Source organism: Prionailurus viverrinus, chromosome A1 (genome assembly GCF_022837055.1).
Source record: "Prionailurus viverrinus isolate Anna chromosome A1, UM_Priviv_1.0, whole genome shotgun sequence".
Classification (NCBI taxonomy): Eukaryota; Metazoa; Chordata; class Mammalia; order Carnivora; family Felidae; genus Prionailurus; species Prionailurus viverrinus.
The window spans coordinates 121,870,321-121,886,377 of NC_062561.1; the positions used below are offsets into that span (position 1 = coordinate 121,870,321).

General features: G+C 42.8%; 1 protein-coding gene across 4 annotated transcripts in view; it reads right to left on the reverse strand.

Moving 5' to 3' along the window:
• Positions 1-15,796, reverse strand: part of PRELID2 (PRELI domain containing 2) — a 65,847-nt gene extending 50,051 nt beyond the window's left edge. Inside the window, exons 1-5 of one of the 4 annotated variants that reach the window (XM_047865881.1) lie at positions 15,658-15,792; positions 10,753-10,822; positions 9,313-9,401; positions 9,010-9,079; positions 2,059-2,116 (exon numbers count right to left, since the gene is read on the reverse strand). In XM_047865881.1, coding sequence (XP_047721837.1) covers positions 2,059-2,104 — 46 coding nt within the window. In that variant the 5' untranslated portion in view covers positions 2,105-2,116; positions 9,010-9,079; positions 9,313-9,401; positions 10,753-10,822; positions 15,658-15,792. Of the gene's footprint in view, positions 1-2,058; positions 2,117-9,009; positions 9,080-9,312; positions 9,405-10,752; positions 10,823-15,657 lie in introns of all 4 variants that reach the window. The other 3 variants (XM_047865871.1, XM_047865861.1, XM_047865852.1) reach the window with 3 other exon arrangements.
• Between the last annotated feature and the right edge of the window lie 261 nt (positions 15,797-16,057).

Sequence of the window (16,057 nt, forward strand, 5' to 3'; positions counted from 1 at the left end):
TCCAAAAATGTAAAAAGCACACAATAAATGTGAATTAAGAAAAGGGGAGTCCAAGTCATAGAAAAAAATAAACTCTGAAGTATTCTCTTTTGGCCTGTAAATTATTGCGACTCAGCCAAGCTCCTGTAGGGTTTCTCAAATCTCTGGCTATAGTAGCCCGGACAGTGCAAACATCCAGACTGCCCAGAAGCCACTGACAGGGTGAGGAGTGGGTTTGTCTCCTGCCCACTGGCCTTCCTTCAGCCAGCTTATCCAATGTTTGCAGCACACCCACTTAAAATGGATTAGCCACTCCTGCAGGCAACGATGCTCCCGTCAATGGTAGAAATCATAATTAATGTTCCTATACCACTTTGGAATACACATATTGTTCTTTCATTTGATCTTCATAACAACCTAAAGCAGGATTAATATTATTTTCCCATTTAATAAGGGAAGAAACAGAGCCTCGAAGAAGTTAGGTCATGCAGGGAGTAACAAAATCAAGGCTTGGAACCAGATTTCTCTGATGCCCCATCACAAGTTTCTCTCGCACTGAGTGCAGACACATGAAAAAAAATGTTTTTTAAAATCTATTAATAGAGTATGGACACAAAGAAAATACCTTCACAAGCAAAAGACAGTTTTTGTGTTTACCAAGCACAGAGAAGACTTCAGAGTCACGTAACAAACAGTGGCATCTCACACATTTTCTCAGAAGGCTCAAGAGTGTGTCAGAAGTGGGCCTGGGTGTCTCCAAATGTTTACACACTGATTATGTGCCTCACCAGAACTTCCTATGTGGCCCAGTTCTCAAGTCCAGGCAATGACAGTGAAAAATTATTCCAGGGAAATACAAATGACAGAGAGCAGTGGAGACTCCTACGCTCTAGTCTAGGGGTGAATAAACCTTTCCTGTAAAAGGCCAAATGGTAAATATTTTATGCTTTATGGTATGAACAGTCTTGTTGCAACAACTTAACTCTGCTCTTGTCGCCAAGAAGAAGCCATAGAAGATATGTAAACAAGTGGGCACGGCTGTATGTCAATAAAACTTTATTCACAAATTCAAGCAGGACAAGCATAGCTTGCCCACCCCTGCGCTGGTCAATATGGAACCATATTCTATAATATAATCACTTTACAATCACATCTTACATACATGCTACTAATCACAAATGTTTTGTCGTATATACAATGATACGTGAATATATTATAGGGATATAGTCATGTGACCTTGGGCAATTTATTTAACCTCTCAGTACCTTGATTTCTTCATACATTAAAAGGCAGTAATAATAATACATATCCCAAACATTATTCTGCAGATTAAAGGAGTTAATAAGAGTGCCTGGCACATATTCAGTGCTCAGAAATGTTGGCTGTTACTATCGTCATCAGTCATTAATTGAGTGACAAAAGCATATTAAACAAGACTTCTACTGCTGCTTTAAATGCTGGGTACTCTTCTCTGTCACCTCAAATACAGAAATACACTTGTTCTCATATCTGTTTAAAAGGTAATAGGCTGGGGCGCCTGGGTGGCTCACTCAGTTAAGCGTCCGACTCTTGATCTCAGCTCAGGTCATGATCTCACAGTTTGTGAGTTCAAGCCCCACATCTGGATCTCCGCTGACAGTGTGGAGTCTGCTTAGGATTCCCTCTCTCTCCCTCTCTCTGCCCTTCTCCCGCTCACTCTCTCTGTCTCTCTCTCAAAATAAAAAATAAACCTAAAAAAAGAAAAAAGATGGGGCGCCTGGGTGGCGCAGTCGGTTAAGCGTCCGACTTCAGCCAGGTCACGATCTCACAGTCCGTGAGTTCGAGCCCCGCGTCAGACTCTGGGCTGATGGCTCAGAGCCTGGAGCCTGTTTCCGATTCTGTGTCTCCCTCTCTCTCTGCCCCTCCCCCATTCATGCTCTGTCTCTCTCTGTCCCAAAAATAAATAAACGTTGAAAAAAAAAATTTTTTTAAAAAAAAAAAAGAAAAAAGAAAAATAGGCTACACACACACACACACCTTGACAAACATCACTATTACTTAATGATCATCACTGAAGTGAGGTATATTCAGAGAACTTACCTCTTTTTTCCTCCACAGTTATTACAGAGATGACATTTTTATCCATGGGGTTGGGATACTAAATGAAAACACATAAAGAAGAATTACCATTCATCCTTCACCAAAATGAATTACCTCATAGTAACCACAGTTATTTGCAGGAACGGTAAATATTTTCCAAGCAACTCTAAGGCCAGTTTTCAATCAAGGCCCTTCGTTATACTACTTGGGCCCAGATAAGTAAGAAGCTATCATGAATTCAACTTGTATAAATCCAGGGGAAACCTTTAGATCCAACACAGCCCTGGGCAGAGAAGGGAGGCTTAGGTTAATCTAATTAATAAGTATTACTATTAGTATGGAACCAGCCTGGCCTAAATGAAGAGTGTCCTTGGTAGCAGGCACTGTGCTACATGCTTTACTCACTTACACGTTCTTGTTTATTTTTTTAAGTTTATTTATTTCGAGAGGGGGGTTGGTGGGGGGATGGGTGCAGAGAGAGAGAGAGAGAGAGAGAGAGAGAGAGAGAGAGAATCCCCAGCAGGCTCCATGCTGTCAGCATGGAGCCTGCCGTGGGGCTTGATCTCACAAACGATGAGATTGTAACCTGAGCCAAAATCAAGAGCTGGATGCTCAACTGACTGAGCCACCCAGGTGCCCCTATGTAACCTTGTTTAAATCCCAAAACAGCTTCTCTGCTGTGGCTGGGTCATATGTTATCATTACTTCATCTGCCAGAAACAGAAACTGGATAAAGGTTAGAGTTTAGGGTCACCCAGCTAGTTAGTGGGAGAGGCGTGAAATTAAACCAGGCCTAATACACACTGAACCTTCCACTATGATTGGGTACCACTGCCTGGCAGCTGGTTTAGCATCAGAGGAAAATAATCAGAAGTAGTCTACTCCAGGTGCTCAATGATCATTTATCTATTAATTGCCCAGAAAGACAATTTGGATAAAAGAAGGCTGGCAAAAGCTATCATTTTTGTCACAGGCAGTTTACATACATTATTTCATTTTAATTCTCAAAACAATACCATGAGGTAAATACTGCTTTTTCCCTTTCACATGTGAAAAATAAGGCCCGGATAAACTAAGTAATCTGCTCAAAATCACCCAGCTAGTTAGCACTGAGATTATAATCTACCCACAGATATTTTCTATTGCCTTCTAAACCTGCCTACCTAACCTACCCTTGAATGACCTCAGAATTACTCAAATCCAACCCTTTCTATTGCTCAGGTGCAAAGAGAAAGACTTCAGGGGTGAAAGTGACTTCCCCATAAGACAAGGGGGCCCCTGGTCCAAGCCTGCAGAGCACTCCTTGGGCTCTTTGCCCAAAGACTTACACTGCTTCATCATGTGATCAAACCTGCAAAGAAAATGACAGGAAGTCTTATCCAAGACATCAACAAGTGCCAAAGGGGAAGGAGAGCAGTGAAAAGGCTGAAGAGCAGGAAAAGGGGGGCCTTCTACTTGATGACCTTGAGCTTCAAGTCTCTGGAACCCCAGGAAGTGGTATATGTTACCCAGGGTGTGGGTCTCCCATATCTCACACAGGTACCTGCATGCACACGTGGGGGGGGGGGAGGGGAGGGGAGGGGGTTGGCTAACTGATTGATTTCACAGAAAAGGGTCCATTACTTACGTTATTAAAGATATCTGTGGCCCCAAAAGACACTGGATGAGAACAGAGACTCTATGAGAACAGGAATATGATCTATTTCAGTCACTCCTGTATCTCTACCACTAGCACAGTGTATGACATATAGTAGGCACTCAATAAATTTTTGCTGAATGAATGAATGATTAGGAAGATGAACCTCTTCCTCCCTCGCTCCCTAGGGGGCCAATTTAGAAAATAAACCTTATTTTGTTTGGAGAATGATCTATGAAGGGAACAGATGATCACTTCTCTCTGGTCAGCCCTCAGTAGCCTTGACACTTCATCATGCCCATCCTGGCAACTGCAATCTTGATGAGTAATCAAAAAAACTGAGTTTTAAGTATTCATTCATTTTTGCTCCAGAAAAAAAATGCTCAAAATTATGGCCACTGGTTTCTTGAAGTTTAACTTTCAGATAGTGTCCATTAGGTAGGATCAAGTTTAGCTATTCTGTTCCTTGCAAGGGGCCTCACTTACAGAGCACCCCTCAAGCAAGGAAGATATCTGAGCCTCACACAGATCCCTTGAATTGTGTGTTTGTGTGTGTGAATAGAAACTTTTGTGCCAAGATAAAATGCAAGTCTGAAAGTATTTCCTTGACTAGTCCTAGTCTGTTCGTTTTGCATTCATCAATACACCCTGAATGAATATTACAAATACACTGTAAGTTGTAGGAAGATTACTAAATTATGGAGGAGATCTGAAATGTAACCACCAGAGGAGGAGACTGATAAAAGCTTTCAAGTTCTAATTGCTTCACTAAATTATCAGTAAAATTCCCAAAGAATATGAACTCAGAAACTTCACACTTTAACATAATTTTAAGATTTTCTTATTAAGCCAAAGAGCATTGACTGAAACAATAGTGAAAATTCTTCATTTAAGAGGTTTTGAGTACCTACCATGCCAGGCACTGTTCTAGGCACTGAGGATATAGTAATGAAATAAAATTGCAGCCTCTTACAGAGTTTACGTGTTAGTTGGGGAAAAAAACAAGAAAAAAATAAACATATCAGGAGAAAATAAATCAAACTAAGGGATAATAGGGAGATGAGAAATTGTGGAAAGGTGTCATCATAAAATACTTAAGGGTCACTCAACAGACAATGCTTGTAAATAACAAGTAAAATGAAGATTCTATTAGCCAAACACAAGAGATCCTGAATGGGAAAAGAAATGAAAGGTTTGTTTACAATAACTAAATACCATGACATGAAAGGCATATATTTTAACTTTTTTAAAATGAAAGATTTATTATGTTGAGGCTCCCCCTATCTGGCATTACTTGAAATGATCTGACGCCACCTTGTGGTAACTTGAATATTCATGATTTAATTCACGAACATTTTTCTGAACTCTGGTTCACAAGGGGTTGAGAGAGGGAACGCTCTCAAAGACGGTCATCAACAGGAATGCCAATTTGGGAAGGCAGGAAGCAGTGGACAGGTTTCTCTGGACATTTTTTCCAATGCGGTGTGACACTGAACGGATCAAGCTAGGTCAGGATTAAGACCATCAAAGACTTACTGAGTATGCACTGTTCTACTATGCCCATGCCTGTATTAGAGGCTGCCATATGTATTATCTCATTTAGTACTTCCCCAAGTGAATAAACCAATCAACAACTATTAAGATAAGGAATCTCTGCATGAAAGGCATAATGGCAATGGCATAAACAGGGTCACACGGATTTTCCAATCCCCACTCCACGCTGGGGACTCTCATGGAAGCAAAGTGGTGTGAACACCCAGGTATCTGCCCAAAATGCGTGCCATCTCTGAACTTGGCTCAGTGGATCATAAGCTGCAGTCGCACAAAAATAATTACCACATGGGGGGCTGTGTACAGTCACCACATATGCCATATATTCTGGCTGACTTAAGGGATCTTCCAAGGTATACTTCACTTCATTTTGAACTTATTCATGAGTTTACGTTCTTTACCAAATGTGTAAACTAACTCCTTTTCCTTTTCCTGAGATACAAATCTATTGCAAATACCACAGTCTAACAAGGGTAAAATGGAGACTCTTCTACATTGTCATATACCTTGCTTTCAATTACTTTTTACACATCAATGGGTAAGAGGCCTAAATAAGTAAATAAATAAAAGGTTACAGGCCAAAAACTGCAAAACACTGGGTAAAAAGAGAAAATACACATTAAGACAAACACAGAGCTATGAAAAGTGAGAGGCCAAAAAATGGAGTCCATCCAATTACAGGAATTAACAGTCACTCTATTTGTGGGAAGAGTTTCATGACGATATAGTTATTTACCTTTCTTACTTACAAGGGAAAAATTATACAAGCTTTCATAAAGCTTACTGTTAAGAGTAAGGACTTTTTAAAATACCAACTTTCCAAAAGGCTCAGAAGTTAATGCCTGCCTTTTATAATACCCCTTCCCAAAAAAGAGTCAATGACCTCCAAAGGAGCCATTGTGTACCAACTTCTAAATGGCATCCAAGAGAGCACAAGGAAGCAACTCAGCGACAGAGCTGTGTTAGTCCTACAAAGGCCAAGAGGACCTAAAATAAGTCTGTATGTTAACATTTCTGTTTCATAAGCATTATGAGAATCTTTGCTCCTCAGGCTGCTTCCAAACATCCACATGCAAAGCAGGGGAGCTGCAGAAAAGAGATGTGGCATTTTAGTTAAACAAAAACATCACCAGGGACTGTGCCAAGTTTCCTTTATGACCTACATGCAATAGTCTATCTTAGAGGAAAGCAAAGTTTATTTCATACAAAGATCAAAGAATCATCGATTATTCAAAATTTCAATGTTCAAGGACAAAACATTTTTAAGTCAATAAATTTCTGAATGCTTGTGCATCAGCCTTTCAGGACAATGGGATGATGAAGGAGAAAGAACAAAGGACAAGCAGACACACAGCCCATGATGCTGCCGTCTCTGGAGCCGGGGCGATGGACCACCAGAGGACATGCAAGGCCGTTCTGCCTGGAACAAGTTATGATTCTAAACAAAGGCCAACGACGTCACATCGCCTTTATTCATTCAAAAATGTCCTAATAATTGGCAATGACAACGTGAAGTTTCTTTGAAAGAAAATAATTGTGACACAAAGGAAAAGCCTCGTATCTCAACATTAAATGCATACATAAACCAGATGCATTTAAAGATAAAAAGTCTACAAAATAACTGACCAGTACTCTTTCAAAAGTGCCAGGGTCGGTCCGGAAATTTAAAAAAATAGAGGATCTGTCCCACACTGGGGGAGACTAAGACAGGACAACTAAATGCAATGTGGGATCCTGGACTGACTCCTAAACTGGAAAAAATGCTATTAGTTGACTACTGCCAAATCTGAATAAAGTCTGTAGATCAGTTAACATTTTATCGATGCTAATTCCCTGGCTTTAAAATCTATACAGTGGTTTGGGGAAGCTGGGTAAAGGCTACCCTGGAATTCTTTGTTTTACAACATTTTTTAAGTCAAATTACAGTTGAGCCTTGAACAACAGGGGTTTATACAGTGTGGGTCCACTTCCATGTGGGTTTTCTTCCAATCAGGACAGTACTGTAAATGCATCCTTATGCCTTTCTCAACATTTTTTTCTCTAGCTCTCCAACCATCAAAATACAGTATATAATATATATATATAACATACAAGATATGTGTTAATTGACTGTTCATTTCATCTGTAAGGTTTATAGTCAACAGCAGGCTACTAGTAGTTAAATTGGGGGGGGGGGGGTGTCTAAAGTCACATAGATGCAGATTTTCAACTGTGTGGGGGCCAGTGTCCCTAAACATCATGTTGTTTAGGGTCAACTGTATTTCTAAATGAAAACTTAAGAAAAAAAAAAAAAACAAAGTTAAAATGAAAATACAGAATGTTGGAAACAAGTGAGTTTTAAAACCCAAGAGACTTCAGTCTGAAACCCATCTGTGAGAGTCTTGGGCAAAATGCTTTAATCTCAGCCTGCCTTAGTTTCTCCATCTGTGAAAATAGGGGGAAAAAATCCATCTCAGAGAGTTGTCACAGAAATTAAAGGGAACAATTTTATGTAAAGTGTAACACCTGGCATCACGCAGGTTCTCAATAAACAGTAGCAGTTTCTTGCTGATGAAGAATGAAAGGCTACATCTTTTAAAACTCAGTTTCAGGACTTCAGTGCTTATCTTGCAATTTACTGTGGTGTGGTATTAAAGCATACTCCTAGTATCCATCTGCAAACTAAATATATGTAGGTGATGATTTAAGAGTCTTTAGAGGGGTGCCTGGGTGGCTCAGTCGGTTGAGCGTCCGACTTCGGCTCAGGTCATGAGCTCGCGGTCCGTGAGTTCGAGCCCTGCATCAGGCTCTGTGCTGACAGCTCAGAGCCTGGAACCTGTTGCAGATTCTGTGTCTCCTTCTCTCGCTGACCCTTCCCCATTCATGCTCTGTCTCTGTCTCAAAAATAAATAAACGTTAAAAAAAAAAAAAAGAATCATTAAAACAGGGGCACCTGGCTCAGTCGGCTGAGCATCAGACTTTGGCTCAAGTCCCACATCGGGCTCTTTGCTGACAGCTCAGAGCCTGGAGCCTGCTTCGCATTCTGTTTCTCCTCTCTCTCTCTGCCCCTCCCCGACTCACACTCTGTCTCTCTCAAAAATAAACATAAAAAAATTTTTTTAATAAATAAATAAAATAAAAATCATTAAAACATATTTCTTTTCCTAGAATAAAACTTCAAAGCTCATGCTTTCCCAATTCAGAGTCCATGTGACAAGAACTCTTGACAATCCCTCCCTACTAGCATTAGGGAAGGCATTGAGTCAGGAAAGTACTAGAGAGTACTGACATTTTTGAAAAGGCAACAAAGTCTTTCTAAGCACTCTAAAAGCTCTCATAGATTAATAATTAAAAATGGGGTGCCTGGTTGGCTCAGTCAGTGGAGTGTGTGATCTCAGGGTTGTGAGTTCGACCCCATGGTGGGTGTCAAGATTACTTAAAAATAAAATATTATTTAAAAAGATAGGATCCTTTCCTCACACTCTGTATCTGTAACATGCCCCTGAGAAAGCATTTATCACAAAAATTAATGTATTTCCTCTGTCCCCTTGAGGGCTGGGGCCATGTTTTATTTATCTCATCTCCTAGAGGCAAAAAGATGCACAAACTTACTATAAGTGTCCATTAGTAGACCTAGGAAAAGTTTTATTACCAGTACTTTAATAGTTAAGAATCATCCTACCTTTTATAAACTTATTAAGCCACAACCACCAATAGATAAGTTTCCAAGTACAGTTTATGATTCAAATAACATTTAAAAAACAAGTCAGAATTCAAATGTGCACCTTTATTCCTGTTCTTTCTTCTCTTTATTACTCCAAGTTGGTAAAGGTTTCTGCAGACTACTCCTCTCAGCTTTTTATTTCCAGGTTCATGGAATAAATGTAAGAAATTATTATTGTTAGTATTACTCTCAAGATTTTTAACAAGTACTGTACTTCAAAAGCACCTACTGTGTGCCAATGCATGCAACTATGTGCGTTATCCTCTTAATTTCCCCCAACAATTCCAGAAGACAGTGACTATTATCTTACTCTGCAGATGAGGAAACCGAGGCATAGAAAAAGAGCTGACTTGCCCAAACTCACACAGCTAGAAGCACTCGGTCCCCCCGGCTGATGTCAGAGCCCGTACTCTTCCCGTTTGCACCATTCTGCTTCGTGTCGTACCTAATCTTCTTCTAGGAGAATTGAGGATAGGAAGATAAAAGAAAGACTATTACAGCGTAAGTAAAAAGATAAACAACCATTATGTTAAACGAGGCTTATCATTCATCAAAACACGGATTTTGGAAATATGGGTTTACCCCAAGTATTTCAGGAGCTCTGCAGGAAGAGATGTTCTACACAACTAAGTGTCAGATTTGCAAGGGAGAAAAGATAGGATCAGAAATGGAAACATTATTAATTGCCCAATCAACTTTCTACTCTAAATGGAAATAGCCATTCATAAATCGCCTTTATGAGTGTAAGGGTAAACACTCAAACCATTTGTTCAGCACATCAGGCTCCTGGCGAGAATAAATAAAACCCGAGGCCGCTGTTTTGAAGCAAAGAAATTATTTTGATCTGTCCATTTTATTACAATACCCTAAGTAAGGACATGTTACTGAGACCCACAACAACTTCAGTGTGAAATCACATAGGGCCAAATTCCTGAATACTGCATTTCCTTATCCACTCAGCAAGGATTTGGTGAGCACCTACTATGTTCCAGGATCTCTTTGGGTGCTTGTGATGCATGAGGAATAAATGGTAGAGTGTAAGCCCATGAACCTCACACTCTATTCACCATGATTCTTGGGCCTACAGCACAGAAAGAAAATTAACCTGAACAACTCTATAGTACAAAAAACTCTTAATGTCTCTGGCCTTATTTGAGAATTAACAAGAAAATCCAGTCAACACAAAGGCCCTCTGGGTCCTTTTTAATAACTTTAAGTTTCAAATAGACAAAACTGAACAAGTGTTTGAATCTAACTGGTGAACCCAAGCTCAGTAAACAGACTGGCGTGAGCTTGTAAGAGATGAGTGAGCTTCTAGACTGCTACACTCATCCATGCAACTTTGTGTTCTCTTTGTAGCTGGTTTTAAATAAAGGAAAGGAAACAGCTATAAGTGATAAGACCTAGAAAGGTAAGAGATCATACAAAGAAAGAAACCAAAATACACTGTCAGGCACACTGACAATATACCTCATTGAAACTACAGTTTAGCATCTGATAAATAAACCATTTTGGGTTTCATAGCATACCTACCTAAGAGTTCATTGGGAAACACTATATTCCATGAACAAAGAGTACTCTGCGGTGTTTGTTTTCAAGGTACCACTCAGCTTTGAAAGCATGTAGCTAATATTTTGCCTGTGGTATCCAACAGGCAGGTGTAAGAAGAGCAAACATTCCTCAGGTTTTAAAAATAGTAGTATATTATAACTTGGAAGGCAAGTCCTAACATACCAAAAGACGTAGATCAGTAGACTCTATTTAAAATAGAACGTTCTCAGTGCTGAAGCAGCTTCAAACATACCATTGTGAAAAATCAGATTAAATGCTTCCCAGAGATCCTCATATGATTGTCCCTTCTGCCAAGTGCCTTCCTTTGAAAAAAAATACATACAGACTAAAAGAAATATAGAAGTATGTTCAGCCAAAAAGATCATTCTTACTATCTTACACTTATAAAAAGCTAATGCTTGTCAGACTGTTACACATTTCATCCTCACAACACTCTTAGGAGATAGGTGGTAAGGTACATGGCACTGCTGTTTCACAGATATGAAATTAAGACAGCAGGTTTGCTGTATAGAGTTGTGCATGTTGCTCACTGCACAAGGTCTTCCAATCTAGCAGGATGGTGGGCACAGGGCTACAGCCACCTAGAGGAAGGAGTGCTGAGACAGAACAGGCACCAGACTTGGGCCCCCACACCCAGGAAATGGCTAACAAGCCACAATAACCCAGTCTTCTAGCAATGCCTGCAGGTGCTTCTTGCCATCAGAATCTAAGGCCAAATGCCAGAAGCCCCAAGCTCCAAACAAGCCCCCATGACCCAGTTTTCAACGAGTCTGATCCAGTTCAGACACTGTGCTAACCTTCCAGCACCAAAAGGGATGGACACTCCCCTGTGAAAACCCAACCACCTGAGCCAAGATAGACCCAGTGATGAATTTCCACTGAGTTTTCCCCTTATTCTAATACTAAAAATCACCCAGGGATAGGAACTTAACACGCTGATTAGACATGCAACTCAAGAAGAAGCAAGAAGCATTGACCTTTAAGTGCACAAGCCACCCCCCCCCCCAAAAAAAAAAACAGAACAAAAGAAAAACCCACCCCTACACATTTGGACATCACCCTTTTCAGCCTAGGCCTCCTTAAAACCCTCCCAGACCTCTCCTTGGGAACCCAGCCTACAGACTCTGTGCTGTCTCCCTTCTGCTGGAACCAACCCAATAAAGCTTTGCCAGGAACTCCCACTCAGCCCTACTCAATTTCTATGGCTACCCCAAGAGCCTGATTGGGTAACAGCCATTGTTGCTAATTTGCATAAATGCCCCCATTTACTTTCCACTAGCCCCATTTACTGGGAGCTCGTGGGGTCGACCACTAAGATGGTGCCTCTTTCTTTTTTTTCGATTTTATCTAAATCCAAGTTAGTTAACATAGAGTGTAATAATAGTTTCAGGAGTCTAATTTAGTGATTCATCACTTACATATGACACCCAGTGCTCATCCCAACAAGTGCCCTCCTTAATGCCCATCACCCATTTAGAAGATCCCCCCACCCCACACCTCTCCAGCAACGCTCAGTTTGTTCTCTGTAATTAAGAGTACCTTGCGGTGTGCTTCCCTTTTTCTCTTATTTTTCCTTCCCTTCCCCTGTGTTCATTGTTGTGTTTCTTAAATTCCACCTATAAGTGAAATCATGTATTTATCTTTCTCTGACTGCCTTTAGATGATACCTCTTCCTAATTTGCACTAGGGCCCGATACAGACTGGTGAAAACTGTGTCCCTAGGCCACCCAAAAACTGCTTTGAAAGGGGAAGGCACAATGATGGCCATCCATCTACTGACTTCCAGTTCATGGCTTCAAGTAATGTAAGACGAAAATTCTCACAGCAAACGGATTTATTGACATCTCATAATTTAGTGACTCACATAGCCCCTTCCAGGGATCTCTACGGCACTCTCTGAAGGAGTGCTTTGTGAACACAAAGAATGGAAGTGTATGGGGCTCAGGAGTGGCTGAGCTGGTTGAGCATATGACTTCGGCTCAGGTCATGATCTCACAGTCCATGAGTTCAAGCCCTGCACTGAGCTCTGTGTTGACAACTCAGAGCCTGGAGCCTGCCTTAGATTCTGTGTCTCCCTCTCTCTCTGCCCCTCCCCTGCTCGCACTCTCTCTCTCTCTCTCAAAAATAAATAAATATTTTTTAAAAATAAATTTAAAAAAAAGAATGGAAGTGTAGTATCATCTGCAGTGCTTACATCATTCCACTGCTAGGTCTTTTCTGAAAATGTTCTCCTTTCCCTGAAACCCTACCTTCTAAAATATCCTCCTCAGGCCTTATTTACTATGTGCCAGGCACTTTGCCAAGTTTTTTACAAGCAATCTTCCACACTGTAACTGAATGCAGCTAAGTGACTTCAGCTAGAAGACACTGGCACACAAAAACCACCCAGCTGAGCCCAGTCAACAGAATTATGAGAATGAAAGGTCTACCACTGCTTTAATCCACTGCATCACAGGGGTGATTTGTTACATAGCAACAGAAACCTGAGACACTATATTCTCTCACTGTACCACACATCAAAGCTATACCCCTACATCAGGCACAACGGGTCCACCAAGATAAAATAAGTCCTGAGAATAGACAGAAGAAAACTGAAATTGGATAAAGAGCACAGCAAAGATGATTCTGGAACATTTTATCCCCTCAGTAGTCATCGGAATGCCTATTATGTGGAAGGCAGCACAGTCTGGGGGACTAGGGGTGTAGACTTAGGATTCAGATGTGCTGAAATCTTGGCTCTCCCAGCTGCTGGCCATGGGAACTTGGAAAAGATTCTCAAATCCTCTGAATCTCAGGTTTTCTACGTAATGAAATGGAAGTCAGTCCTAACTGCTTGCAGCTGCTGGAAGAGGTAGATACGATAATGTATGAAAGCACTTCCTCCCCCTCTCTTCTTGCCTGAGAAAGTCCTACTCACACATCAGCCATCATTTCACACAGGCCATTTGTTTGACAAAGCCTTTCCTCGTGGCCACCGTGTGGGACCTTAACAGGCCTTCCCCGCTATATTTGGTCCCAGTAACATAAACTTTCTCTGTAAATACATATCATCAATTTTAAGTACGTATTCATCTGTTGGCCATTTATTAACGTCAGCCTCACTTACAAGACACCATCAGCCCCACGAAAAGAGGGTCTATCTGTTGTGTCCTAGCACCAAGCCCAGTACAAAGAAGAAAAGCATTTAGCCCAGAAGCATGACCACATGAACAATACTCTCTAAAAGAGAGCATGCCATTGTGCTATGTGCTTCTGCAGGCATGAGTCTAATGAGAGAAAAAGAGATGTGCAGCAGTAACTATCCAATGCTGGAGAAGATAGTCAATGATTTTGATCTGGATCAAGTGCCCTTCCAGGTCTGACAAGGCAAAGATCAGCTCCTGAGGAGTGCAATCCAGAAGGCATTCCAAGGGAGCAGTGGCATTAGAGAATCCACACTCCCAACTTCCTAAGAAAAAATGGAGAGTTGTTGGGGTGCCTGGGTGGCTCAGTCGGTTGAGTGTCTGACTTCGGCTCAGGTCATGATCTCACAGTTTGTGGGTTTGAGCCCCGCTTCAGGCTCTGTGCTGACACCTCGGAGCCTGGAGCCTGTTTGAGATTCTGTGTCTCCCTCTCTCTCAAAAGTAAATAAACATAATTTTTTTTTTTTTTAATGGAGAGTTGGCTGTTTCTCTTTTGGGCCCAGAAGTCTGGCCTAAGGCAAAGTCTACACTAGATCCACAATTCAAGCTTTCATTCATTTAGTCATTCATCAGTTATCCGATTTTTAGTGAGCACCTACTAGCTGCTAGGCACTATTCTAGATACTGAAGATCTATCAACAAGCTGACATTCTCCCCCAAAAAAGACTTCTATGGCAACACCATGTTACCCAGAGTCCTACAATCCTTGGCTTGGGTCCCGAACTGTATCACCTCCTCATGTGAAGGTCAGGTCTTATCACTTAAAAAATTAACTTCCTCGGGACCTGGGTGGCTCACTCCATTGAGCGACTGACTTCAGCTCAGGTCATGATCTTGTCATTCATGAATCCAAGCCCAGGGTTGAGCTCTGTGCTGAAAGCTCAGAGCCTGGAGCCTGCTTCAGATTCTGTATCTGCACACAGCACCCCGCCCCCCCCCCCCACCTCGCTGTCCTGTGCGCGCACTCTCTCAAAAATAAACAAACATTAATTTAAAAAAAAAAACTAACTTCCTCTCCCCTTATCTCCCTTTGATGGCTTGTGAGTTGTATAAGGAGTGCACTGCTTGGTGGCTGCTACCCAAGGCAAGTTACAAGTCTGGCAAACCTTGTCTAAGAACATGAAAGCTGAAGGGGAACCTAAAATATCTTCTGATACAACACTCTTAGAAGCAGAAACTGCGTCTGAAGAGAAGAGACGCTTGACCAAGTGAAGGAACTGAAGGCAGAGACAGACAAGAGTCCAGGAGTCCCAGCTCCCTGGCCTGGGTGCTTTCAGTTTCTCAACGAAATTTCCCCTTCTATTACCATGAGCACAGTCCTCGGAGGAGCCCTGAGAAAAGAGGGCCACTGAACACCGAGACTGGGGTGTAGTAGTTAGAGCAGCACAAACAACTACAACACTTTAGAGGCCTTCCATCAGTGAGTTTCCATGAATTATCTCACTTGAGTCCTCGCAACTAACCCTTTCACTTAGTACTATTATGTCCCCATTTCGCAGATCACAAAACCAAGGCACAGAGAGGGTAAGCAATCTGCCCCAAGTCCCACAGCCACCTCCACTGGGATGATAGAGCCACAATGCTGGGAAACCTAGGGTGATGGCTTCCGCGGTCCCCACTAGCTTTTAAGGGGTCCATGAGGTACTAGAAAGATCCACAAGTCCTGTGCAGCCTCAAGCAGGCTCCAGAACTTGCGTTCCCTGCCACTCCGGGACAGGGTGTGAACGTGGCGCCGCGCACCACGAAGGGGAGCCCTCGAGGAAATCCACTCCCACCCCCGCCCTGCATATCCCGAAGCGAACCCTGCATCTGGAGCGCGAGAAGGGGAGGGGTGGGGGTGGGAGACTCCCGCGGGGGGTCGTGGCGGGGGCCCGGACAGGGCCGGGCGCCCCGAGCGCGGACGGCTGGGCCAGGGCTCCCGGGTGCCGCGCGTCCGGGCCGGAGTGGGCGGGTACCTTTCGGAGGAAGCTGGCAACCACCTGCTCGAAGGGGTACTTGTACACCTGGCGCACGTCCACCGTGACCCCCATCCCCGCGCGCCGTGCGCCGGGCTCGCCCCGGGCCGCAGGCGTCCACACCCGCCCCGCCGAAGGGGCGAGGGTTTTTTTTTTTTTTCCCTGCCTTTTCAAACTTTCGAAACTTTATTGTCCCCCCCCCGGAGAAACGGACAGGCGGTCGCGCCCCGCCCCCTTCCGCCCCGCGGTTTGTGGGCGGCGGGGGGAGGGGGGGCGCAGCTGAGGCGGCTTGGGGCCCGCGCGCACCTGAAACGGCCCGCCCTGCCTGCAGGGCCCGTGACCCCACCGCTCCGCGCCCCGCGGCCTGGCCCTGAGCTCCGGTGCCGTCCCGCCCCTGAGC